This window comes from Bombyx mandarina, chromosome 05 (assembly GCF_030267445.1).
Source record: "Bombyx mandarina strain Sakado chromosome 05, ASM3026744v2".
In the NCBI taxonomy this organism is placed as follows: Eukaryota; Metazoa; Arthropoda; class Insecta; order Lepidoptera; family Bombycidae; genus Bombyx; species Bombyx mandarina.
Genome location: NC_143212.1, coordinates 4,075,078 through 4,102,656, shown reverse-complemented (window position 1 = coordinate 4,102,656; position 27,579 = coordinate 4,075,078). Strand labels below are relative to the sequence as shown.

Genomic DNA, 27,579 nt, shown 5'->3' with positions numbered 1-27,579 from the left:
TTATTTTAACGAACCTAGCTGTAGTAGAATCTCGCTAGTAGCTGTAGGATTGAAATGATTTTAATTTAAACCTAGAAATTTTTTTTTTTTGCGCATCGAATATGTTTATTGCCTATCATTTATGTACAAAGCAGTTATTGTCGCTTAGTCACTTTTGCCTTTCAAGCGTCGATATGGTCTATTGGTATTTTATACACGATCTTCCTTCCACTCTGAAATTTAGCCAAGAGAAACCGAAAGAAATAGTATAAATTGAAAAATAAAGCTCACCTTTGTATTCTAGATGTCCAACCTGCGGCACACTGGTGCCGAGCTTGGTGACTTTATGAGCAGATCCAAAGTCCACGAGTTTGACCTGCACCGAGCGGACGGAGGCCATGACGAAGTTGTCTGGCTGTAGGTCCAGGTGGCAGTAACCGCGCCAGTGCAGGTACTGTAGTCCGTCCAACGCCTGCGTGATCACCGTGGCCACCAGCTGCTCCGAGTACTGATGGCGACTTGCCAGGAACGTCAGCACGTCTGCCCCTTGTAGTCGCTCCAAGATCAGAACGGAAACCGGTGAGCCTGGAGCTCTGTACGCCGAGAGCAGGTTTGCGATCCTCTCGTGCCGCAGCCTTCGCAGACACTCGTACTCTCGCTGGACCAGGACCTCGGTCTCTGGTCTGTTCTCGAGGATCTTGGCGACCACGACAGTGTCGTTTGTCTTGTCAACTCCCTTGACGACAATGGAGAACTTCCCACGCCACAGCTCCGAGATGAAGCTGTACCGCTCTGTGAACGTATTGGCGCTGTACCACTCCACGGGCTGCTTCTCGGTCGAGTAGTCTAACTGCGGCTTTTCTTCATCGAGAACAATCTCCTGGCCGGATTCGGTGAGCTGTTGAAGATGCCTCATAGCTTTTGTGACTTCGATCTTGCTCGCACCAGCCTCACGCGTCTTGACAAGGTTGGTGGGAGCACCCTTCTCGCTCCAGCCTATTCGGTTTCTGGAGGAGAGGCGGAACTGGTAGCTGGTGTCCGGACTAAGATCTCGGACGACGAAGAACTCGTGGTCGATGTTGTTGGCAACCTCTTTCCACTCCACGCTGTCGCCGGCCTTGTACTGCAGGCTGTAGCAGAGGACAGGCGAGTTGCCGTCGTACTTGGGTTGTTTCCAACGTAACAACACTTCTGTGTCTGAGACCTCAGCAGCGGTAGGAACGTCAGGAGCGTCAGGTGTGGTAGCTTCTACAACCCTGGTGCGAGCTACAGTCTGCCCTACTTTATTCCTGGCGACCACCTTGTAGAATCCAATGTCGTGATGCATGGAAGGATTGAACTCGAGCGTAGAGCGTCCCTCTTCGTCTTCCACGATCTTGATGCGTTGCCCTTCAGCGATGACCATGTCGTTCTTGAACCACTGGATGACGGGTTTGGGGTCGCCGACCGCGAAGCAGGACAGCTTGGCGGGTTCACCCTCCCTGACCGGTAGTAGCTGCGGCTTCTCGCGGAAAAAGGGCAGACAGCCGTCCTTCTTGGCCTCCATGAAGGCCTGAGCCTCGGCGTAGGAGTCGAGCCGCGTGCCCAGCTCGTGTCGCAGCCTCCGCACGGTGCCGGACTCGCTCCCGTATCCATTGATCCGATCTCGGCGCTCGTCGTCTATCTCCTCGTCCATGATGTCGGTGAAGCGACGACGTTCTCGTATAATCGGGGTCTGATGAAGACGAACGCTTCGTTATAATTAAAATTACTTTTAAGCATTAACCTCCCATTTTTATTGACTAAAAGCTGACCCGGCAGATTTCGTAGTGCCACAATCGATAAATGAAAGACCTAAACTTTTGTATAAAACAAACTTAAAACAAACAAAAGGAAAACGCGTCCGACGGGGGACACCTCAAAGGAAAAACAAAATTGTTATTTTTATTTAATTCCTAGTATTTTCATATTTATCTACCTTTTAAACCTTCTCTGGACTTCCACAAATAATTCAAGACTAAAATTAGCCAAATCGGTTCAGCTGTTCTCGAGTTTTAGCGAGACTAACGAACAGCAATTCATTTTTATATATAGAGATGTATATTATTTTCGACGTTTTAAATACTTTACAGTTTTCCTGGTTTAAATGTTTAACATAACAATCTGGATTGCAATTCAAAACAGTTGCATACAGAAAAAAATTAACAACTGAACAGATGTCTAAATACCATGTATACATACACACATACGCTCACACGCACACACACTCACACACATATGTAAGTTACTATCTGATTAAATTAAATCTAGTGAATCATTAACTGGTTAAGATGGAGTGTCTCACCCTGGGGTCGTAGTTGTCGAAGGCGTTGATGCTGTATGCCGGCGAGCGGTGACAGGCCACCTTCATGTACTCCCGGAGCCGCACCGGGAACTGGGTGTCCCGCAGCTGCAGCAGATACGTGTCCGGGCCGTTCTGGTAACTGTACAGTACATCAGTCCTTTAGATTTATCAGTTTTTTACTGGTGGTAGAACCTCTTGTGAGTCCGCACGGGTAGGTACCATCACCTTGCCTATTTCTGCTGTGAAGCAGTAATGCGGTTCGGTTTGAAGGGTGGGGCAGCCGTTGTGACTATACTGAGATCTTATAACTTGTATCTCAAGGTGGGTGACGTATTTACGTTGTAGAGATCTATGAGTTCCAGTAACCATTTAACACCAGGTGGGCTTGTGAGCTCGTCCAACCAAGCAATAACAAAAAAAAAAGTTTCTTCTTTTTCTCCACCTCATGGGGTCGGCACAGCTAATATTTTTCTTCCATTCTTTTCTATCAGCTGTCATCTCAAGACTCATTCCTCTATCTCTCATATCGTCATTCACACACTCCATCCATGTCTTCGCTTGACCTTTTTCCCCTCTACCTTGCACTACCGTTTCCATACATTAGACTTATCAGTTTCTTAGACCTAAAGTTTATAGTTAACTATTGAAGCTATTGTTAGCTATTGAACTTATTGAAGCCTATAAATATCTCAACGTAAATGCCGCTTGTATAGTACAACGACTGTCTTCAAGTCGAAACGTAATAGTGGGTCGTGGTAGAAACAGGCAAGGTGGTGGTACCCACCCACTAAAACCATTAACTCTTCGTGTCATTGATCCAATAGACCATAGGCAAGTATGAGTGTAAGAGATCATCTTACAGGTTACACAAATAGTTGAGTTATACTGACTGGCTCTCAGAGGTGGCGGAAACCTCCCAGTCGGGATGGTCCCACTGCTTGAAGTTGAGATCGAACTCTGCTGGCTTACGGTCGCGGGTGCTGATGTCGCGGTCTGGAGTTCCTATAATTTTAATAGATGCAACATGGTTAATAATAACACATACTAGTCTACGTATCTACGGTATTTTCAATAAGTTTCCTTGTCTAACCATCATCTAATTCCTATGTTCAGCTGCGGGTTTGCAAGGTACTTAAAGGCTTAAAGGTAGCTTTTAAATAATACAATGTAGGCTTCAATCTGACGTCTCAAGGTGACGGCATTATAATTTTTATTAAGTGGTTAAGCAGATAGACAATTTTTGGCTAACTAATATATAGTTGTATATTTACCACTGATTTCCTAATAGTTTTATTTTTAATAGTGATGGATAGGAAGACTACTGAGTGAGATTTATAGGTATCTATACCTCCCTTGCAATCAGGGCCTTAGTCCCCAGTCTAGGGTTCTAGGCAATCTAAGCAATGATACTTAGATAGCCAGAAGGAAAGCTGCTCGTACAACTTTAACGAACAGAATCAGACGTCAATAAGGGGCGCAAGAAGTAAGATGCCTACTTCACTCCGAGAGGATGAACGTGGAAATGACACATGCGACAAGACTTATGGTGACCATTCAGAGATACAAATAATGTAAAAAAAAAAAAAAATGGCAGACCTTCTGGTGTGTACGTTTCCCCGGGTGGATACACCATCTTAGAGGGGTGGTGGAAGGCGCCCTCCAGCGGCCGACGCCGGAACCATGTGCGGCACTGCGCGTTACTTGTCCAGTCTCTGCGGGAAGAGGGAAGCAGGACACTTAAGTTTAACACAGAGTCCTATTGGTACTTTGTAATACTATAAATGGTAACATGTGGCAAATGAGCTCGCGATGAAGTCAGTGCTGTTATAGCACTACCTTGGACTATAAAAGCAACTTACCTGTACAAATTGTAGTAGTTCCTCAATCGATCAGTCGAGATCTGGTACTCCTCCTGGTAGATTCGATCCGCCAGCGTCAGCCATGGATGCGACAGAGCCGTCCGCACGTCCATACGTTCGTGCCAGTTAAACACCAACAACTTGGAAATGAAATCCCTGGACTCCGTACTGAGGCGGGACCACCATTCCTCATCGTGCCAGCTCCAAGTGCCTTCCTTAATTCTCGTCAGAGTCTCGCGGTCGTTTTGACCTCGGAATGGAGAGTGTCCGCTGAGCAGGATGTAGGTTATGATACCGACACTCCACATGTCGGCTGGGAAGGAGACGCCATCGCCGTTGGCTACTTCGGGGGCCACATACTCCGGCATCCCGTAGTGGAGGGCGCCCAGTTCGTTGTGCCTAATGCGGCGCGATAGTCCGAAGTCGCATATCTTTATATCGTCGCTGCCGGCGTGCGAGAGTAAGAGTTCGCCAATCTGCGAAGAAGAAGGTCAGGGTGAGAGAAGATCCTGAATATGTTTAATTAATCTATGATTAGTTAGCTTTAATTTTAATCTAGGCTAGGCTAGCATCACATCTATATCTATACTAATATTATAAAGAGGAAAGATTTGTTTGTTTGTTTGTATTGAATAGGCTCCGAAACTACTGAACCGGTTTGAAAAATTCTTTCACTGTTTGGAAGCTACACTATTCCCGAGTGACATAGGCTAAATATTTTTTGAAAAAAAGTTAGGGATCCTTACTAAAACTCTACTAGTGTAACCCAAGGTGTACAAAAATTAACTAAAATATTCTTTACATCGCATGCCCTGTGAAGACTATTTATGATAGAATAAAATAACGTACTACGACTTTGTAGAACACATTACTAATTACAAAAAGTGTTGCGACAGCATATTATGTCTAACTATTATAGTTATGCCACAATAAGTGTTCTTTTATTTAAAAAAATAAAACATCGTCAAATATCGTTGAAATTTTTGTTAAAGACCCGAGCGGAGCCGGAGCGGGCCGCTAGTGTAATGTAAGATTATTTACATACAACGAGGACTGTCATACCGTTAGTCCAAGGTGCGCCACGCTGTTATCGTGCATATGCCTTAGTCCCAGTAGCAGTTGCCTGATGATAGAAGCAACCCGCCTCTCAGGATAGGAAGGAACCCGCAGGAGTCCGTCCCTGAGTAGCTCCCCTCCCGCCGCCAGCTCCGTGACCAGCGCCACGGTGTGGTCATGCTCGTGGGCTCCGTACAACCGGATCAGATGCCGGTCGTTAAGCAGGTTCATGATGTCTATCTCGTTCTTCATGAACGGCTTCAGTTCGGAATGACCGTGCATTATTTTCGCTGCGTAGTTGCGTCCTAATGATATATTGTTCGATTAGTATTTTTATTGGAAGATGAAATAAAAGTTCTTAAACCTTATCTTTTTTTTATTGCTTACATGGGTGGATGACCTCACAGCCCACCTGGCGTTAAGTGGTTACTGGAGCCCATAGACATCTACAACGTATATGCGTCACCCACCTTGAGATATGAGTTCTAAGATCTTATGATAGTTACAACGGCTGCTTCACCCTTCAAACCGAAACGCACTACTGCTTCACCGCAAAAATAAGCAGGGTGGTGGTACCTACCCGTGCGGACTCACATCCTATAACCAGTAAAGCCATAGACATCACGACGTGAACGCTGCTACAAGGTCGAAATCTCAATTATATTTCACAACGTCTGTCCCCCACTCTTCAAACCAGAAGATATTACTGTCTTAGGACGGTACGGTGTGTAAGTCACTTGCAACGTCAAGTCTTAGATACAAATTTTCCAGTATACTTACGCAAAAATGCGCTTTTTGGAGGCTGTTAAGAATCGGGCACATGCTGTTATCGTCAGCATTTCAAAATCATAAAAAGTTACTGGAGTACTGACCGGTGAGTCTCTCGGCCGCGTGGTACACGGCGCCCTGGACTCCGCGGCCCAGCTCGTCGCCCAGGTCGTACTGGTCTCCGAACGGCTTCGTGCTGGCCTTCACGCGGGGCGGGTGCTCGCGGATCCTGTTGATCACGATATACTCATCAGCTTTAAGTACTACTTTGCATTAAGAAAATTTAAAATAATGTAATCAGTTCAGTTTAATGTCGTAATCAAATAATAATTGAAATTTCTACTAGAATTTTTTTTTTCTATTTCCACATATAGATAGTCATGGAATAAATAGTACATTGTGCACCAAGGGAGAAAAGTTTGACATTTCCTCCCGCGTGTAAAATGGCAAGTACGCGGGATCAAATGTCCTACTTTTTTCCCATACTATTTTTTCTCCTTCCAGGTCGAAAGTTCGACATTGTTACAAACTTAGCACCCGTGGAGTACCGAGCCGGGGTTCAGGGGCGAAGCCCTGGCTGTGGGTAGGGGGGGGGGGAGCCCCCCCACTCATAAAAAAAACAATTTAACTGTTTCTTAATTTTTAAATAAACTACTACTACTAATTGAATAAGAACTGTCTGATTAACTCATCTTTGTTTAATACTTCACTATTAAATTTTATTGCCTTTTGTTTATTTCACTTTTACACTAAACACAATATTGCAAATTACCCGAGCACAACAATGGCGGAGAATTTTAGGTGCGTGAGAGCAGACGTAGACACTAACGCGCATGCGCACTTGTCCAGCAGTACCCAGGGAGGAAAATTTAGACTTTCTTCCCTGTACAGCGGGAGGAAAACCGAACTATCGGCGTCGGTAGGAGAAAAAAATTATTTTCAATTTATTTTACTAACTTATTCCTTAGTATCAATGTGAAATATTTCGCTGTGGTATGTACTACTGTCCTTAGCAAGAGTCTAAGATTTAGAGATTAGATTTAGAGATTTAGATTTAGAGTATCATCATTTTTCCGTTTCAAATCATTGCTGCGTCACAGAAGTGTCCGCTTCAAGAACTGCACTTTGAAGTACGTAATTGTGTGAATAGAACCAGTACCTGTCAGCGTATTCATATTCGTCTTCCTCTACGTGCAGCATGGCCGAGGAGCTGACAGAGCCGGCCACGTTCCTCGCGGACACGGAGTACAGACCCTCGTCCTTCAGGATCGCGTCTTTGATCACCAGCACCGTCGTGTCCGGCTCGATGAACTGTATCTGATGATGTCGGATGGTGAACAGCAAATGTAGCGATCGTGAAACGAAACACTTTGTGTAAGTATATCCTTTTTTTATTTTGGTGGGTGGACTAGCTTACGGTCCACTTGATGTTAAGTGGTTACCGGAGCCCATAGACATCTAAAACATAAATGCCGCCACTTACCTTGAAACACGAGTTCTGAGGTCTCAGCATAGTACAACGGCTGCCACATCCTTCAAACTGAAACGCACTACTGCTTCACGGCAGAAATAGGCAGGGTGGTGGTACCTACCCTTACGGAGTCACAAGACGTCCTACCACTAGTAAATCATTGTTCAGTTGTTCATCATTGTGTAATAAAAATCAAACCCGCAAAATTATAACTTGCGTAATTACTGGTGGTAGGACCTCTTGTGAGTCCACGCGTTTCGGTCTGAAGGGTGGGGCAGCCGTTGTAAGTATACTGAGATCTTGGAACTTATATTTCAAGGTGGGTGGCACATTTACGTTGTAGATGTCTATAGGCTCCAGTAACCACTTAACACCAGGTGGGCTGTGAGCTCGTCCACCCATCTAAGCAATAAAAAAAAAGTTTTATATAAATCAGATAAAAACATGTTTTTTTTACTATTTATTCAATATATGATTTCGCACCTTGATCCTGGAGCTTGGTGCCAATGGCTGCCAATCCTTGTACCATTTAATATCAGGGTACGGCACTCCCGTGACTCTGGCCTCCAGCCGGACGGTCCTCCTCTGCAGCACCACGGTCTCCTCAGGTCTGCGTATGAAGGTGGGATACTCTGCTAATTCCAGCCGGACTCGCTGTCGAGCCTGACCGTGCTCGTTGGTGGCGACGGCTTCGTACCAGCCAGCATCACGTTCCAGCATCCTGGAGAAACGGGTACAATTTTTTTTACAAACTTAAATTAACAGATATGGTTACCGGAGCCCATTTTGACATTTTATTTATTATTTTTTATTGACTTTGTAGGCAGACGAGCACACGGCCCACCTGACCTTAGAACTATATCTCAAGGTGTGTGGCGCATTTACGTTGTAGATGTCTATGGGCTCCAGTAACCACTTAACATCAGGTGGGCTGTGAGCTCGTCCACACAGCTAAGCAATAAAAATAAAAAAACCTGATGGTGAGTGGTTACCGTCGCCCATGGACTTCAGCAATGCCAAGGGCAGAGCCAAGCCGCTGCCTACCGCTTAATACTCTCCACAAGCCTCGTTTGAAGAAGGACATGTCATAGCGCTCGGGAAACACCGTGGAGGGGAGCTCATTCCATAGCCGGATGGTACGTGGCAAAAAAGATCTCTGGAAACGCGCTATGGATGACCGCAGTGGCTCCAGGTAGTATGGATGAACTCTACTCCGGTGGCGGGCGGTGCGATGGTAAAAACGAGACGTTGGTATCATCTCGAACAATTCCTCAGAGCACTCCCCATGGAACATGCGGTACAAAATACAGAGGGAACCGAAGTCCCTCCGCAGACCCAGAGGCTCCAAGCGATCCGTGAGTGACATAATAAATTTATTTATTTAATCGACGAGTGAATGAGCTCGCGAACCATCTGGTAATAAATACTGTTACTAAATTCTTCGGAATTACAAGTTAATACTGTATTAGCACTTAGAACACTTCACAAACACTTTAAAATTCTCAATTCACTTCTTCCGCTTCGCTGCAGGTAATCCGTTCGCTGTTTCGCTTCAAGTAGTTCCGATTACTGACTAAAGCGTTTCTGCAACGCTTTTATTTATAGCCGTTACTAAATCACTAGAATTATCGAGAATATTCCACACATTTCGAGTACTGTCATTTCCGCTATCTGACAATAGATGGCGTTGGCGATACTAGTCTAGGCGGGTGGTGGTCTAGACGTTACTAGACTCTTCGATATTCGTTCGGCTATGCGGCGATAGATGGCGTTACTCTTATCGGCGTAACAATACTTAGCTAAGCCTATGAACATTACAACGTGAATACCACTACCTACACTGAGACATGAAATGAAAGTTTTAATTGAAGCCTTGAGTGACTACCTCCATTGTTGAAATAGGCAGGATAGTGGTGCTCACTAGTTCGGGCTCACAATTTGACCTGCCATTAGTAAAGTGGTAAATAGTTAACGCGACTTACTTATTGATGAACAGCGTGGCTTGGCCGTTCCTCGTGTAACTCCAGTCGTATCTGCCGCCTATTTCGATCGGTTCATCATTGAAGAAGTACGTCATCTTGGGCTTCGGGTAGCCGTAGACGAACCAGAACAGGTTGACATTGTGTCCCTTGACCCCGTACTGCGAGTCATGCTCCTGACGCAGGAAGCGAGGAGCCTGAGCGTACCCGTCATGGGGCGGACGCTCGATATCGAAGTCCCTAGGGAAGTAAGGCGAGGTCTCCGGGCGGAAGTCGATGCCAGGCTCTAGGTAGGGGACGAACTTCGGAGGGTCGGGCTCCAGCTTGGCGCGGTGCGTGATGGCGAAGGGCGAGGGATCGCTGACCCCGTATTTGTTTTCGACGCGGATGCGGAACTTGTAGTCGCGGAAGGGCTCGAGGTTGCGGATGTCGCACACACACGAGCGCAGCCCCGTGCGAGCGGTGAACCAGTCGCCGTCAGGGACCTCACACATCTCCACCTGCATGACAACACATGCTTCGTCAGACCATGTCAGAGTCAACATAATCTATACTAATATTATAAAAACCGATTTGAAAAATTCCTTCACTGTTTGGAAGCTACACTATTCCCGAGTGTCATAGGCTATAATGTTTTTTGAAAAAAATTAGGGATCCTTACTAAAACTCCAATAATGTAACCCACAGTGTAAAAAAATTACCTAAAATATTCTTTACATCGCGTGCCCTGCGAAAACTATTGATGATAGAATAAACTAATGCACTACGACTTTGTAGAACACATTATTATTTACAAAAAATGTCGCGACAGCATATGTCTAACTATTATAGTTATGCCGCAATAAGTGTTCTTTTATTTAAAAAAATAAAACAATGTCGATTATCGTTTAAATTTTTGTTAAAGACCCGAGCGGAGCCGGAGCGGGCCGCTAATATAAAGTATTATATCATGGGGACTTTGATTTATCATCCAAATCCCTAATTCAGTGTAATATTTTGAATGTTCCTTTTATTTCACTAAAATTTGAAGTCGTGGTGACTTAAAGGATAAGACACCCGGGTATTTGTATCAAGCGATGCGACTGTGCCGGTCTTCACATATTGTTGTAATGTGATAGGTACTTAATACATCGCGGATGACTTCCACGATGAAGCAGTAAAGTCTTATGATGAAATGAAACCCGCAAATATTTTAATTTTGCGTAATTGATAACTAGTATGAAGTCGTCTAGTTTGAGTATATACAAGCCTCGAATAAAAACATTGGGCCGTGCCGCGTCGATCTACCAAGAAATCGCTCTTGCTTGGTAGAAGACATTGCCTTTGTCGTGGACTACAAATCTGATTATAAGTTTAAAAAAAAGTTATTAGTTTCTTAGTTTACATTATAACTTTTATTAAAATGGAAAATAGTGACCTGATATGTGACCGGGAAGCGAGGTCCATGAGGGATGGACGGCTTCCAGGATAAGGTGAGGTGCCTATCAGTCATGCGCGAGATGATGGGCCGGTCAGCAAGGGGCATGGGGATGCCGGTCTTCTTCATCTTATCGAAGTCAGAGTACTGGTCCGAGATTGGACGTTTGCTTGCGTGCGGCTCCATACCTGGTGGAAACGCTCAATCACTGACTTGTTTATCAGACGGTCATTGACCGAGCTGGAGCACTTGAGACGTTCTCTAATCGAACAGCATCAGACACGAGTCAAACGAAGCGGGTGTCAACCTTCGTAATATAAACACAAAATTTTTTTTTTATTGCTTGGAAGGGTGGACGATCTCACAGCCCACCTGGTGTTAAGTGGTTACTGGAGCCCATAGACAACTACAACATAAATGCGCCACCCATCTTGAGATATAAGTTCTAAGTTCTCAGTATAGTTACAACGGCTGTCCCATAAAGATTTTGAATTTTCATCATGAAGGAATTGGGATGCCAAATAAACTTGACAAAATATGGCATAGCTGTAATGCTTCTGCACTGAAGGTCACGTAATGGTCAGAAGGTCCATGACGGTTCGTAGTGGGGTGCTGTCCCTTACTGTCGTAGGTGAGCTGTGCTGTGCAGGAGGCTTCCCCGTGCGGGTTGGTGAGGGTGCAGCGGTAGGTGCCCACGTCGCAGGGCTCCACGCGGCTAAGGGTCAGCCGCAGCAACCCCGTGCTCTCCTTGTCCATGCGGATCCGGTCTGAAGGGAACAGCTTCTCGTCGTTGCGATACCTTACCAGAACAATCATACCGTGACTAACTGTTCACTTTTACTGTTAAAGCTGTTTTTTTAATAAGCTTTTATTAGCTTCAGACGTATGTATGTTTGTAACGCAATCTTTGAACATTATTTTGACCCCCTTCAAAACGTCGGATTAATTCGAAACTTGGTATACTTATTAAGGACCGATGACAATTCAATATTTAAAAAAAATAGAAAAAGACAAAAACTGAAAAAATTGAAATTTAACAAAAAATGAAAAATAAATGATAGTTTAAAAAAACTATCAAAAAACGATTTTATAGAAAATCCAATTAAAAAATTAAAAATCAAATTTTATAAATTTGAATTGAAAATAGTGTAAGAAAAAAAAAATGGTAAAAAAGCGTGGGGTGCTTGGTACCTATCAGTAGTTATAAATATTTTATGAACAGATATGAGTAGAAGAGTTATTTTGATAATATCCTGAAAAGTACCCCACGCTTTTTTACAATAAAATCAGTTTTTCTTTCACTATTTTTAATTCAAATTTATTAAAATTTATTTTCTATTTTTTAGTTGGATTTTCTATAAAAGCGTATTTTGTTTGTTTTTTTAAACTATTATTTATTTTTTTGTAACAGTGTCTATTTGTTCTAGATAAGATAAGATCATCGCTTTATTTTCTTATCGAACCCATCGTACTTATTTTCTCATCAAATAAGCATTGAGCCCTCTGAGTATTGTATTGAAGAGAAGTGGAAATTTTATCTATACTAATATATAAATCTTCAGTGGTTTTTATGGATGTTCCGTTTTAACTACTGCAACCATGCATCCGATTGACTTGAAACTTGGTATAGTAACCGGCAAACATCGTGAGCAAATGACCTTGACTGCGCAGAACCGAATTTTAGATCACTTTGGTGGTGAGGGTGAGGCGCGACGGCAGGGGAAATCGTATCGAGCGCGTTATTGGTAGATCAGTCGAACCTTGCGTCCCGCACCGCATTCCGCATTCCGCTTGCTCCCAAAAGTACGCTTGCGTACAGTGAAAAGTCTATCGTTATTAATCGTTAAGTTATATTTTGTTATAATTGCTTGTTGACTTTGTTGCCATTGCTATTTGTTGAGTGTTTGTTGATTTTTTATAAAAAATACACTATGCCGCGACAAACTGGTGTAGGATTCAAAAGAAAGGGTAGAAAAATTGTGTACGACGTATATTGCTTCATTATAAAACAGGGGAAGAATGATATTATGGAAAAAGTAAAACAGACTTCGGAAGCAACAAAAACATCAGTGAGTACTGTTAGGTGCATTATTAACGAAGCTAAAGGCTCTGGCTTGCTCATCGTGCTTGGGACTCCGGGTAAGAAAAGATCAGGGAAGAAGAAAGTTACCGGAATGGATAGTTTCGTTCAATCTGTTATAAAAAGATGTAATCATAATAACTACATAACAAGCAGCGAAACTCCGTACCGTAGAAAGGCTTCGAAAATTTTAAAGAAGATATACATTTTAATGGCTCGGAATGAAGTTTACGACGAATTATGAAAGAGCTAGGCTTCAGATGGAAAAAAAAAAACAGAAAATAATCGGAAGCTGGTAATTGAAAAAAGTAACATTCGATTACTACGAATCGAATATCTTCAAAAAATAATTAATTATAGACAAAAAAGAAGATCGAACCGACCGAGTCGTAAACTACACCGATGAGCCCTATGTCGACTTATCACGATGATGGCGACTCGGGTGATGAAAACAGTGATGATGATAATGGTCAAGATTATGATAACGAAAAAAAATTACAAATACCAGCTTCGCTTCAACTGAACGAAGACCTGGCAACAGCTCTAGTTTTGACTTAATAGAAGGAATATCTATTTTACCCCAAGATTAAATTATTATAATTATTAACCTATATTTTTTGTTGATGTTATAATAAATATCGTCGTGGGCAATTGAGAATAGAGATGGGGAAATCATCACGGAGATCGATAAAGTTGCAGAGAGATGGAGTGAATATTGCGCTGATTTGTATCATCTTGAGCACGTTATGGATGGTTCTGATCCTCTGGAAGGATGCAATATACACAACATGGAGCTGGAGCCGGATATTCTATACACAGAAGTAACTGCCGCTATTGGAAAATTGAAACCAAATAAGGCAGTCGGCATCGATAATATTACCGCCGAAGTTTTGAAGGGTCTCGGAGAGAAGGGAGTTGCGAAACTTGTAGACTTATGCAACTCAATATGGCGAAGCTGTGAATGGCCGAAGGATTGGACTCAGTCTGCGATACTGCCATTACACAAAAAAGGCACTACCAGGAGGTGTGACAACTATAGAACGATTGCCCTGATATCACACACTAGCAAAGTACTGCTGCATGTCATTAACTCAAGGCTTAGACACTTCCTAGACTGGCAAATTCCACAAGAACAAGCAGGATTTGTTAAGGGAAAGGGTACTCGCGAACAGATACTCAACGTAAGGCTTATCATAGAAAAGTGCTATGAGTATAACATCCCGGCCGTTCTATGCTTCGTCGACTACCAAAAAGCCTTTGACTGCGTTGGTTGGAAGCATTTATGGTACGTGCTTAAGGACATGGGCGTTCCCATGCATCTGATTCAGCTGATGAGAGCCCTGTACCTGTCGGGACGGGGATCGGTACGGATCGGCCCAGAACAATCAAGAGAGTTCCGATTTGAGAAAGGAGTGCGCCAGGGTTGCATCGTCTCGCCCATACTTTTTAACATCTATGGCGAATACATAATGCGCAAAACCCTAGAGGAGTGGGATGGTGGCGTCACAGTTGGGGGCGTAAAGATCTCGAACTTACGATACGCTGATGATACCACATTAGTGGCGTCATCAGAAGAGGAAATGGAGGAGCTGCTGCGACGTCTGGTTATAGTTAGCGAGGAAATGGGACTAAAGATCAACCAGTCCAAAACAAAGATCATGATCGTGGATAAATACGGCACCCTTAACGAGAATAATATTCTTGGCCAATACGACATCGTCAAGACTTTCGTGTACCTCGGCTCGATTATTTCCAATAGAGGTGGATCGGAAACCGAAATAAGGCGACGCATCGGAATGGCCAAATCCGCTATGAGCCAGCTAAACAAAATATGGAGAGATCGAAACATACTCAAGAAAACGAAAGTGCAAATTGTTGAGACGCTCGTTTTCTTAATCTTTTTGTATGGGGCTGAGACCTGGATCTTGAAAGAGTCTGACAGGCGACGCATAGACGCGTTTGAGATGTGGTGCTGGCGGCGCATGTTGCGCATCCCTTGGACGGCTTTCCGGACGAACGCTTCCATCCTCAACGAGCTAAAAGTTGACCAGAGGCTATCCACCAAATGTCTATATAGAGTGCTCCAATACTTTGGTCATATAGCAAGAAAACCCTCTGACAACCTGGAGAGACTCATAGTGACGGGTAAAGTGGATGGAAGACGATCCAGAGGTCGTAGCCGAAAAAGATGGAGTGACCAAGTGTCTGAGTGTCTGGACATGAGACTGAGCCACGCACTTCACTGTGCCACAGACCGACATAAGTGGCTACAAATTACAAAAAAAGGTCACAGGCGGGCGCATCACGATGCTCAGCAATGAGCGATCGACTGAAGGAGGAGGAGGAGGAGGATAATAAATATATAAATAAATACATATGTTGATTTTAATAATTTAATAGCATTATGACGCAGAGTAAATAATGTTTTTGCACGTGAGTGTACCATGCGCAAACTTACCCCCACTACGTCAACAAATGCTCAAGAAGTTTGCCGGCTATTATATTCGTGTAGAAAATACATGTATAATAGCCGGCAAACTTCTTGAGCATTTGTCGACGTAGTGGGGGTAAGTTCGCGCATGGTACACTCACGTGCAAAAACATTATTTACTCTGCGTCATAATGCTATTAAATTATTAAAATCAACATATTATGTATTTATTTATATATTTATTAGAACATCAACAAAAAATATAGGTTAATAATTGTAATAATTTAATCTTGGGGTAAAATAGATATTCCTTCTATTAAGTCAAAACTAGAGCTGTTGCCAGGTCTTCGTTCAGTTGAAGCGAAGCTGGTATTTGTATTTTTTTTTTCGTTATCATAATCTTGACCATCATCATCATCACTGTTTTCATCACCCGAGTCGCTATCATCGTGATGAGTCGACATAGGGCTCATCGGTGTAGTTTACAACTCGGTCGGTTCGGTCTTCTTTTTTGTCTATAATTAATTCTTTTTTGAAGATATTCGATTCGTAGTAATCGAATGTTACTTTTTTCAATTACCAGCTTCCGATTACTTTCTGTTTTTTTTTCCATCTGAAGCCTAGCTCTTTCATAATTCGTCGTAAGCTTCATTCCGAGCCATTAAAATTTATATCTTCTTTAAATTTTTCGAAGCCTTTCTACGATACGGAGTTTCGCTGCTTGTTAAGTAGTTATTATGATTACATCTTTTTATAACAGATTGAACGAAACTATCCATTCCAGTAACTTTCTTCTTCCCTAATCTTTTCTTACCCGGAGTCCGAAACACGGCGAGCAAGCCAGAGCCTTTAGCTTCGTTAATAATGCACCTAACAGTACTCACTGATGTTTTTCTTGCTTCCGAAGTCTGTTTTACTTTTTCCATATCATTCTTCCCCTGTTTTATAATGAAGCAATATACGTCGTACACAATTTTTCTACCCTTTCTTTTGAATACTACACCAGTTTGTCGCGGCATAGTGTATTTTTTATAAAAAATCAACAAACACTCAACATATAGCAATGGCAACAAAATCAACAAGCAATTATAACAAATAACGTACCAATTAATAACGACAGACTTTTTACTGTACGCAAGCGTACTTTTGGGAGCAAGCGGAATGAGGGCGCGGTGCGGGACGCAAGGTTCGACTGATCTACCAATAACGCGCTCGATACGATTTCCCCTGCCGTCGCGCCTCACCCTCACCACCAAAGTGATCTAAAATTCGGTTCTGCGCAGTCAAGGTCATTTGCTCAAGAAGTTTGCCGGTTACTATACTTAATGGATAAGCTAATATTTATACAAGTTTTGGACTCCCTAATAATAATGACAATAAATAATAATGTTAATTTTAAATGCCCAGCAAAGCGGGCGAGTACGGCTAGTAATGTATTTTTTTATTTTTTTATTGCCTAGATGTGTGGACGAGCTCACAGCCCAGTTGGTGTTAAGCGGTTACTGGAGCCCATAGACATCTACAAAGTAAATGCGCCTCCCACCTTGAGAGTTCTAGTTCTAAGTTCTAAGGTCTCAAGTATAGTTACAAAGGCTGCCGTACCCTTCAAAACCGAAACGCATTACTGCTTCACGGCAGAAATAGGCAGGGTGGTGGTACCTACCCGCGCGGACTCACAAGAGGTCCTACCACCAGTAAAGAAATTCTATAATTTAAACAGGATGTTTAAACGCATCACACCATTGCACGTCGGGTTCTGGGGAGCCGGTGGCGCAGGCGGTGAACTTGGCGCTCATGCCGCGGAGAACCTCGATGTCTCCGATCTTCTTCAGGAACGACGGAGGCTCCACCTTCTGCTGCCTGGCGCTAGAGTAAACGAAATAATATCATGTTTTTTATACTAATATTATAAAGAGGAAAGATTTGTTTGTTTGTTTGTTTGTATTGAATAGGCTCTAAAACTACTGAACCGATTTTAAAAATTATTTCACTGTTTGGAAGCTATACTATTCCCGAGTGACATAGGCTATATATTTTTTTTTCAAAATTTAGGGATTCTCACTAAAACTACAATAATGTAAACCAAGGTGTAAAAAAAATTCCTAAAATATTCTTTACATCGCGTGCCCTGCGAAAACTATTGATGATAGAATAAAATAATGTACTACGACTTTGTAGAACACATTATTATTTACAAAAAGTGTGGCGACAGCATATATCTAATTATTATAGCTATGCCACAGTAAGTGTTCTTTTATTTAAAAAAATAAAACAACTTCAAATATCGTTGAAATTTTTGTTAAAGACCCGAGCGGAGCCGGAGCGGGCCGCTAGTCTTTTTATAAACTAAGTCTGGGCAATAAGCCGCCTTAACTCACTTTGCAGACAACATTTTTCATGTTATGCTTTCATATCCCAAATCCTAAAAATCCATCAGTTCAGAAATTGAAAAATATTGTTGTGTCGTTCCTAGCGGTTCGCATGTAATGATTTCGCACGGAGTGAGCACCGTCATCCCGGTAAATAATATCTCTATCTTCTTCATTGGCCTCATGTCGTGGTGGGATCCGGTAACTACCGAATACTTAATAAAACGTGGACAGTTATTACCGTTATCCATTTAAAACCAATGGAAAGATTATAGTGCACAAACGTCAGTGTGTTCTGTGCAAGACTGCATAATCCTCAAACTAGACGCGCCCCGCGGTTTCACGGGCGTTCAATCTATCTCTAATAAAAATGAATTGCTGTTCGTTAGTCTTGCTAAAACTCGAGAACGGCTGGACCGATTGGGCTAATTTTGGTTTTAAATTATTTGTGGAAGTCCAGGGAAGGTTTAAAAGGTAGATAAATATGAAATGCTCGGAATTAAATAAAAATAATAATTTTGTTTTCCTTTGATGTGTTTTTGTTTGTTTTAAGTTTATTTTATACAAAAGTTTAGGTCTTTTATTTATAAATTGAGGCACTACGAAGTCTGTCGGGTCAGCTAGTTTATAATAAAGAATTATTTATATTACCATCTGGTCCACACGCTATCAGTAGATTAATAAATCGGTTGTGTGACTAACTAGGACAAAGGGCATCCTGTGTTTCAGTTCAGGTAAAGAAAGTCCAGGAAAATCTTTGTAAATAATTTCATTTAGATTCGTTCGATCATTTTTGCATGTTTAAGTAACAAACATCCAAACATAAAAAAATATTCTAGAACTCATTCTTTTTTAGTTTCGAGAAATATAGGAATAGTTATTAGTAATTAGTAGTAGTAGTAATTAGTAGTTAGTAGTAATTCGTTAAAAAATAATTATAAACAAAACACTCACATTTTATCAACGACTTCGAGACTAGCCTGGCACTCGGCTTCGCCCTCCCTGTTCTTGGCGACGCACTTGTACACTCCAGCGTCGTCCGGTCCGATATCCCTGACGTACAGACAGGCAGCGTCGCCGTCGCGTTTGATGTTATATTTGTCGGAGTGCTTCAGGAGAACCCCGTCCTTGTACCAGGAGATGTCGGGGAAGGGGATGCCGAACACGCGAGCAGGGAATTTGGCGTCGAATGTCGGTAACTGTAAAACGTATTTACATGTTATGTAATTGAATAATCTATATTATTTGACAACTTATATAAACCAGGCAAACACCTAAATGTGGGCCAACAATTTTTTTTATTGCCCTTGTTGGCAGACGAGCATACGGCCCACCTGATTGGTGAGTGGTTACCGTCGCCCATGGACTTCAGCAATGCCAGGGGCAGAGCCAAGCCGCTGCCTACCGCTTAATACTCTCCACAAGCCTCGTTTGAAGAAGGACATGTCATAGCGCTCGGGAAACACCGTGGAGGGGAGCTCATTCCATAGCCGGATGGTACGTAGCAAAGAAGATCTCTGGAAACGCACTATGGATGACCGCAGTGGCTCCAGGTAGTATGGATAAATTTCGTAATCATTAAAAATTATTTACTAATATAATTTACTCAGCCTATCTGGAGTTTGATATGCACAAAAGTACAGACAAACAAATTAAGTATACGTATACTAAGTGTTTGTAAGAATTTCTTTGTATGTTTGTCTGCAGATTCATAGCCTCTAAGCCTATTAACAATTTACCTTTTTTTATATTGCATTTATTAATGATGAACATATTTCTGGTATATATTACCTGCTGCAGGTCAGTGAACCGCTGGGAGAAGGTGGGTGCTTGGTAAACCTTCTTAACAGTGATCTTGCCTTCAGAGCTGTCCTCGCCCAGAGGGTTGACCAGCTTCACGGAGTACACCCCCGCATCCGGCAACTCCACCGGGTTTATTTCTAAACCCACCTTTAAAATAAATTGTAAATAGATTAATTCACTTTTGTTTGCATCAATATTCTTATATTGTAATATCGATAACAATGCTTGGAGAAGCTATCCAATGAATCAATGAATATCAATAAATGAATTAATCTATACTAGAGGTCCCGCAGTAGTCGAAATTCGACTATAGTTACTTGGAATTGTACACTATTATGATTGTATTTTATACTTCTTTAATCACAAATTTCGCCAAGTCTATACTATAAAAAATATTAACAAAGACAAACAATATTTATTCTATTCTCAATTTGACAACAGACGCCAAGAACAAAAGTTTGACAATAAATACATATTTCCCACACATATATCCCAATACATTTTTGAAAATTTATTGTACGTGCGTAAAAACATTGAAGAATTCCCCAGAGTCTGCGATTTGCACAATGTGAACACTAGGAACAAACATAGGCTTGCGTTGCCGGCGGCTCGAATTAAGAAAATAAGCAACTCTTTTAGGGGACTGGGTGTACAGCTTTTCAACAAGATCCCACTAAACGTTCAACTACTACCTGTTCATAGATTTAAGAAAACTGTTAAGGAACGTTTGTGCAACAAGGCATATTATAAAGTTAAGGATTATTTACTAGATGGCACTACGTGGGAATGAGGCGCTCGCTCCTGGCCTTTTCATTTTTCATTATTATTATTATTTTTTTAGACTTGTTTTTTCTTTTATTGTGAATATTTCTATTTATTTAAAAAAAAGGAAATATTTGAGAAAAAACAAAAAAAAAAAAGCCCGCTGAGTTTGTTTCGCCGGTTCTTCTCAGGACTGTGGCTTTTTTTGGAACCGGTGGTAGAGTTAACATTGTTATTTGTATTTTGACATTCAACAAGTGTGTCATACTGACATCTAAGTTGAAATAAATGATTTTGAATTTTGAATAGTATGCATGCGTGTTGCGTCAAATACATGGCATGTAGTGTGTGTAATGTTTTCTTTATTGATTTAATGTACATATCTTTTATGCATTATTTTAAAAAAATATTAGCATTGTGCACTGCTTCTCTATATGCTCTATAAGTGTGGAAAATTTCATACTCCTCCGTCCGCGCAATTTTAGTAAAAAGGGATACAAAGCTTTTGCTTCACGTATTGATATTAAAATAATGTCAGTAGCTCTGACTTACATTGGATATAGTAAATTAGGAGAAGTAAGTTAAGTAACTGGACTATCCTGTGGTATTTTTTTGATTAATTTGGTTATGATTGAGCGCTTTATTAATAACTTCACACACATTACTAGTGGTAGGACGTCTTGTGAGTCCGCACGGGTAGGTACCACCACCCTGCCTATTTCTACCGTGAAGCGTTTCGGTTTGAAGGGTGGGGCAGCTGTTGTAACTATACTGAGAGCTTAGAACTCATATCTCTAGTTGGGTGACATTTACATTGCAGATGTCTATGGGCTCCGGTAGTAACTTAACACCAGGTGGGCCGTGAGTTCGACCACCTATTTAAGCATTAAAAAATCTGTAAAGTAACATTGTATATGTATAAATATGTACATTTAGTTAAAGATTAATGATATTAGTAGCCTTATTTATATTACGAAGTACAGGCTAATAAGACGATCCGATAACATTCCGATGTCAATGTTGTAGTTCAGTTTTATTTGAAGAACTCACCCGTTTTCCGTCGCACGTGAGCAGGATCTTCTCGTCCGGCCTCAAGGGTTGTCCGTCCTTAGTCCACGTGACCTCGGGAACAGGGTTGCCGACGAAGGGCGCGGTCACCGAGAGAGGCTGTCCCTCCGCTGCCGTCACATCCCTGAGGCCGTGGATGAACTGCGGCCGCTCTTGTGGGTTCGAGTCGTCCTGGCGACCTGGTACAACATGCAATTGAACATCAGGGAAACGTAACTAGTTTCTCTATAATGACCTTTATTGTCAGAAGAAATTAAGGCTATTTTTATTTGAATCTTCTTTTATATGAATAAAAAGCTATTCTTATTGTTACGCCGGTAACAGTACCGCCATCTATCATCAAACAGCAGAAACTAAGATAAAAAAAAACTAGTAATATCAAGAACGCTCGAGAAGTTTAACGCCATTTATTTTCAAATAGCGAAAACATATATCGAACGACTAGTACCTACGACGTACTACGAACGTAGTACCTACAGGGAATGTTCTCGATAACTGTAGACTTGTCCTGTCGATTATAAAAGCGTTACAGAGATGACACGAAAGCAGCGGAAGAAGTGAATTGCGAATTGTAAGTGTTCCTTAACAGCCTGGCCACGAGACATTCGCCGATACGAATATTCGCGCGGTGCGAACGGCGAAGCGTCTAGCGACTAAAATAAGCGCATAGAAATGTACCTAACAAGCCACGCGCACCGGCGACCGGCGAAGCGACCGGCGGAATGTACCGAGCGAATCGCGCGGGCGACTTACGATGCGGCGGGCGAGCAAAACAAATGCATGAATAAGGACGGTGCAAGCCACGGAGTCGAGCGGTAGTCGCGGCGAATAGTGCAGTGATTAAATGAGTTTAGTTGTTTTCGCCGCGAAAAATGAACGCCGAAATGTTTATATTTTTTATTTATTTTTTATTTTATGTTTTTAAAGTCGTCGTGGCCTAACGGATAATACGTCCGGTGCAATCGTGTTGAGCGATGCACCGGTAGTCGAATATCAGGCGGGTACCAGTTTTTGTAATGAAATACGTACTTAACAAATTTTAATGTTCACGATTGATTTCCACGGTGAAGGAATAACATCGTGTAATAAAAATGAAACCCTCAAAATTATAATTTGCGTAATTACTGGTGGTAGGACCTCTTGTGAGTCCGCGCGGGTAGGTACCACCACCCTGCCTATTTCTGCCGTGAAGTAGTAATGCGTTTCGGTTTGAAGGGCGGGGCAGCCATTATAACTATACTTGAGACCTTAGAACTTATATCTCAAGGTGGGTGGCGCATTTACGTTGTGGATGTCTATGGGCTTCAGTAACCACTTAACACAAGGTGGGCTGTGAGCTCATCCACTCATCTAAGCAATAAAAAATATATATAGCTGAAATATATATATATATATAGCTAAATATATATAGCTAGACCAGCTATTTGGAAGTCTAGCCACCCAAAGTATTTCTCGTACTTCTTGTGGAATTCTCCATCTATAGGTGTACTCCGATTCTTATTCAAATCATGTACTTCACAATCTTTTCCAAATAATAGGTCCTGAACCAAAAAAATATTAATTTGTAAGCAATATCGAGATAATTTCGATATAGACATTTCGCTGTCGGACTTCCTTGCTAGTCGCGGCGGCGAACGTGAGTACCCGTGGCCTGCAAACGGTGCTGCGCGAATGGTCGCCTCATCCACCGCTTCGTCGTTCGCACCGCCGATCCCCGTGGCCAGGCCGTAAGTGTAAAGCACAAAGTGTAAAATCGAGTTTTAATTTGTACTTCGGTGAAAGTTTTCTTTGTCCAGAGCCCGAGTGCGTAACATTATTTATTGGTGTAAGATACTCACTAGACACGGTCAGGTCTGCTTCAGACTTGGTCTCGCCCTTGTCATTGTTGGCGACGACTCCGTATCGTCCAGCGTCGGATGGCGTAGCGGCCGCGATGAGCAGCGCGTGTGTCCCGTCTGGCTGTGACACCACACGAATACGGACGCCGTCCGGAATCAACTCTTTACCGTCAAGTGTCCTAGAATTACAGTAAATAAATACGTTATCTATATATTAATACGTGAAGGAAAAACTCCGTACCCCTTTTTACGAAAATTGCGCGGACGGAGGAGTATGAAATTGTCCACACTTATAGAGAATATAGAGAAGGAGTGCAGAATGCTAATATTTTTTTTAATTATGCCTAAAAATACATTACATCAATAAAAAAACATTACACACACTACCATGTATTTGACGCACACACGCACGCGTACTATTTATTTATTGTCAAACCTTTGTTCTTAAAGTCTGTTGTCAAATTGAGAATAGATTAAATATTGTTTGTCTTTATTAATATTTTTCTATAGTGTAGTCTTGGAGAAATTTGTGATTATAGAAGTATAATAGTCTTTAAAAATAGAATCATAATAGTGTACAAACTTATAATTTTAATTAATTATAGTCGAATTTCGACTACCGGGCGACCACTAGTTGACACAGATACACATAATTTTTTGTCAATTAATTGATTATGAATTTTTATTAATTCGTTAAGTCTTACCATTTGATAGTAGGTGGCGGATGTCCAAGCACCTTGACCTCCATTCTGACCGGGAATCCTTCAATGACCTTGGTAGGTTGTAGTTCTGCTATGAAGGCTGGTTTCCGCTCCTTTTGAGTTACGTCAACGTTCGCCTTTGAACCGACCTGTTTAGAGAGAGAGACAGAATATGCTTTATTATACATCAAACTAAACAAAAATGCAAAAAAGTAATAGGCAGTCTTATCACTAAGAGCGTACTCTTTCAGACAACCATCAGATGAACAAGAATCACTGTAGGAAATAAATTAACTGCGATTTATATTCATTATAAGCTGTATTTTTTTGGACATAGTTTCTACATCCCCTCAGGATAGTGTGGTATTTTGTTAGATAAGGCGCTGCATCACACAATGTGCAATAATCTTACAAGTGTGCACTAATGTAAATGGTAAATTGAAGACATGAGTGGATGAAGGGGTTAAGTACCACTTTTAAGATTTTTGAGTTTTTACATTCAATGAAGGACCTTATTAGACTATATTAGACCTTAAAACTCTGAGTTTAAAGACTATTTTTGTAAAAACACAACTATCAGAAGCTTGTTGCCCGTTTTCTCAAAATTAATAAATTGTATCATATCCCCTTGATCCACACTCATGGCTTCAATTATTTGGTAAAATGTAATTTACTTTATATTTCTGTACGTAGCAATATTACGCGCTGCACCGCTACGTCGTAGTACGTAGCGTCGCTACGCTGTACTACAGGATTGTAGCTACGATACTACGAGCTTCGTGTATCAGATAAGAGTTATAATTAGGGATGTTACTTAACGTTTTTTTTTCATAGAAGTAAATTAAATATGGAATAGAATAATATGCGATAAATAGGCAAGCTAGTTAGTTTCTTTCTTCAGCTCTAATTGTGGATATTTTTCGATGGACCGTAGAGGTAACCTTAAATTTCCACACGATGCATCGGATATTTAAATCGAAACAAATGTATTTCAAGTTGGATATAAAACCTCTCCGAGTTTGTTGGTGACGGTGAGTGAGTAGACTCCGGCGTCTTCCGGTTTGCAGTTGTCGATGCTGAGACCGACGACTCCGCCCGGCTGGTTGATGAAGTTGATCGCCTGTGATGGACGCACCGGCAAGCCTGAAGAATGACGTGACGCGTGAAGGGATATTGTAAAAAATTGTTTTGTATCTGCATTGGGACGAGTTCTTGGTCCATTCAGTGTTGAGTGATTGGCAGAACTCGTAGGCTTCCACCTAACTCGAGATATGAGGTTGAATTGTTGATTATATAGTATAATGGTAGTCCTATACTTCAAGACCGTAAGTCATGACTCCTTCGTGACAGAAGTGCGACGATAATACCCAACCATGTGGGCTTACTACTAGCAAAGATGAAAATTAAAAATTTTTGCAGGTTAATTTCTTTGAGATAATCTATCGGATAATCATATGCGACTTAATATCGGGGACAGGGTTCAAACCGTTACGCTGCTTGCAGTGTGTATATAGAGGTCATTTTTCCGCAGCAATTTATTATCAACCATCAAATGGTTTCGTTAGATCTTGAAAACCTTGAGACTAGATTACATACCGTCCTTGAACCACTTGACCTCTGGCGCTGGGAAGGCCATCACTCTGGCTTCTAGTTTCAGTGGCTGGCCCACTACTGCCTTTACGTCTTCTAGCTCTTGGCTGAACGATGGCTTCCTTGGTGTGGCTGTATAAATAAGATTTGATTAAATAAAAATAGTCAGACTGGTGATTCTTTCATGAGCAAAGACAAATTGGATTTTATTAACATAGGAGAATATATTATAGCTTGGGCCCTGAAAGTATACAAATATTTTGAAATACTATGAACATAAAAAGAACGTAACGTGAAATCCGACTGATAACCTCTTAAGAATTGAGTTACCATATACATATTAGTACACAGATACCGCATTCTCCTTTTAAATTTAAAATATATAAAATTGTGTTTTGCCAGCCCTATCTAAAGTTTTGAATATTGCTAAAGTAAGTACTCACGATTAACAGCGACTGCACACAAAGCCGAGTTGTCGCCGTTAGGGTTGGATATGACCAGTTTATACGCTCCGCAGTCGGAGGGGGTCACTTCGGCGATGTTCAGTTTGACCCAGCCCTCGGCCAGAGCTGACTGCTTCACGTGATCGTCGTCCACGGGAATCGGAACGCCGTCTTTGTACCTGCAAGTCCGGAAATAACATCATTAATATACTCAGGAATTCCTTTACGTCGCGTCTACATCATGTAAGGCTTGTGGTAATACTTGTTCCCAATTTTCTACCGAAAGATTCTTCGTCTTCAGCGCCAAAAGAATCGTTCTCCAAAGAGTAGAATTCAATTTTTCTACTTGACCGTTACCTTGAGGGTTATAAGCTGTAGTTCTACTAGTGGCAATACCTCGAACATGTAAAAATTCCTGTACTTCAGCAGAAAGAAATGCTGTTCCGCGATCTGAATGAACATAAGAAGGCATGCCAAATATCATAAACAAGTTGTTAAGATGTTTAATCACTGTTTTCGAGCTTACATCTGAGCATGGGAATGCAAACGGGAAACGTGAAAATTCGTCAATCACGGTAAGTATGAATTTGTTATTATTATTTGTTGGAACTGGTCCTTTAAAATCTATGCTAAGGCGTTCAAAAGCAGCCGTCGCTTTAACAAGTTTCCTCTGGTCATCAAAGGTATTTCGGAAGAATCTAGGTTTTATTTCAGAGCAGGTTCGACAAGATTTTGTCATTGTTCTGACTTCTTCAATAGAATAGGGAAGGTTTTTAGAGCGAACCCAGTGAAACATTCTTGTTACCCCTGGATGACAAAGAGCCTCATGCAGCGAGAAAAGTTTTGCAGTACGTGTTTCTACAGTGGCACAAACTCGGGATAGTGCATCAGCAGCATAGTTCTCTTTCCCCGGTCTGTATATAATATCGTATTTGAAAGCAGCAAGTTCCAGTCGCCATCTTTGAATTTTTTCATTCTTTATCTTACTTGAATGTTTCATGTTAAACATAAAAGAAACCGAGCGTTGGTCAGTTACCAACTTAAAGTGTCTACCAATAAGGAAATGTCTCCATTTCTTCAATGATTCCACAATGGCGTACGCTTCTTTTTCAATGGCGGAATGTTTTTGTTCGCTTGAATTTAACGTTCTTGAGAAAAACGCCACTGGTCTAGAATTTTGCGTAAGTACTGCTGCAATGGAATGATCGGAAGCGTCAGTTTCCACTGTAAAAGGTATATTTTCATCAATTGCATGTATAGAAGACTTTGCGATATCATGTTTCAAACTTTCGAAACATTTAATTTGCTCGCTTGTGAGTGGAAAAATCGTCGTATTAGCAAGTGAGTGGATCCGTTCAGAAAATTTTGGAATCCACTTAGAATAATGTGCGAACATGCCGAGTGTCCTTCTTAAGGTCGGTAAATCGCTTGGTGGAGGTAAATTAATCAGTGGCTTGAGTCGCTCATTGTCAGGTTTAATTATGTGGTTTTGAATATTATAGCCTAGAATATTAATTGACTTTTGAGAAAATTTGCATTTTTGTATACTCAGTGTTAAACCGTATTTCTTTACGGCATTCATAAAACTTTCTAAGTTATGATCGTGTTCTTCAAGAGTACGGCCAGAAATAGTTATATCATC

At 41.5% G+C, this 27,579-nt stretch overlaps 1 protein-coding gene across 6 annotated transcripts in view; it reads right to left on the bottom strand.

The window, feature by feature from the left end:
• The window catches only part of Obsc (Obscurin), a 125,004-nt gene that overhangs the window by 3,265 nt on the left and 94,160 nt on the right, over positions 1-27,579 (bottom strand). For all 6 annotated transcript variants that reach the window (XM_028178321.2, XM_089727321.1, XM_089727320.1 and 3 more), the window contains 21 exons: positions 25,938-26,116; positions 25,501-25,626; positions 24,914-25,047; positions 23,908-24,053; positions 23,204-23,382; positions 21,348-21,544; positions 19,524-19,682; positions 18,687-18,931; positions 17,104-17,229; positions 11,476-11,651; positions 10,853-11,040; positions 9,439-9,935; positions 7,940-8,177; positions 7,145-7,302; positions 6,090-6,214; positions 5,224-5,522; positions 4,162-4,637; positions 3,899-4,014; positions 3,193-3,304; positions 2,303-2,441; positions 271-1,693 (listed from right to left, as the gene is read on the bottom strand). In XM_028178321.2, coding sequence (XP_028034122.2) covers positions 271-1,693; positions 2,303-2,441; positions 3,193-3,304; positions 3,899-4,014; positions 4,162-4,637; positions 5,224-5,522; positions 6,090-6,214; positions 7,145-7,302; positions 7,940-8,177; positions 9,439-9,935; positions 10,853-11,040; positions 11,476-11,651; positions 17,104-17,229; positions 18,687-18,931; positions 19,524-19,682; positions 21,348-21,544; positions 23,204-23,382; positions 23,908-24,053; positions 24,914-25,047; positions 25,501-25,626; positions 25,938-26,116 — 5,438 coding nt within the window. The remainder of the gene's footprint in view (positions 1-270; positions 1,694-2,302; positions 2,442-3,192; positions 3,305-3,898; positions 4,015-4,161; positions 4,638-5,223; positions 5,523-6,089; positions 6,215-7,144; positions 7,303-7,939; positions 8,178-9,438; positions 9,936-10,852; positions 11,041-11,475; positions 11,652-17,103; positions 17,230-18,686; positions 18,932-19,523; positions 19,683-21,347; positions 21,545-23,203; positions 23,383-23,907; positions 24,054-24,913; positions 25,048-25,500; positions 25,627-25,937; positions 26,117-27,579) is intronic.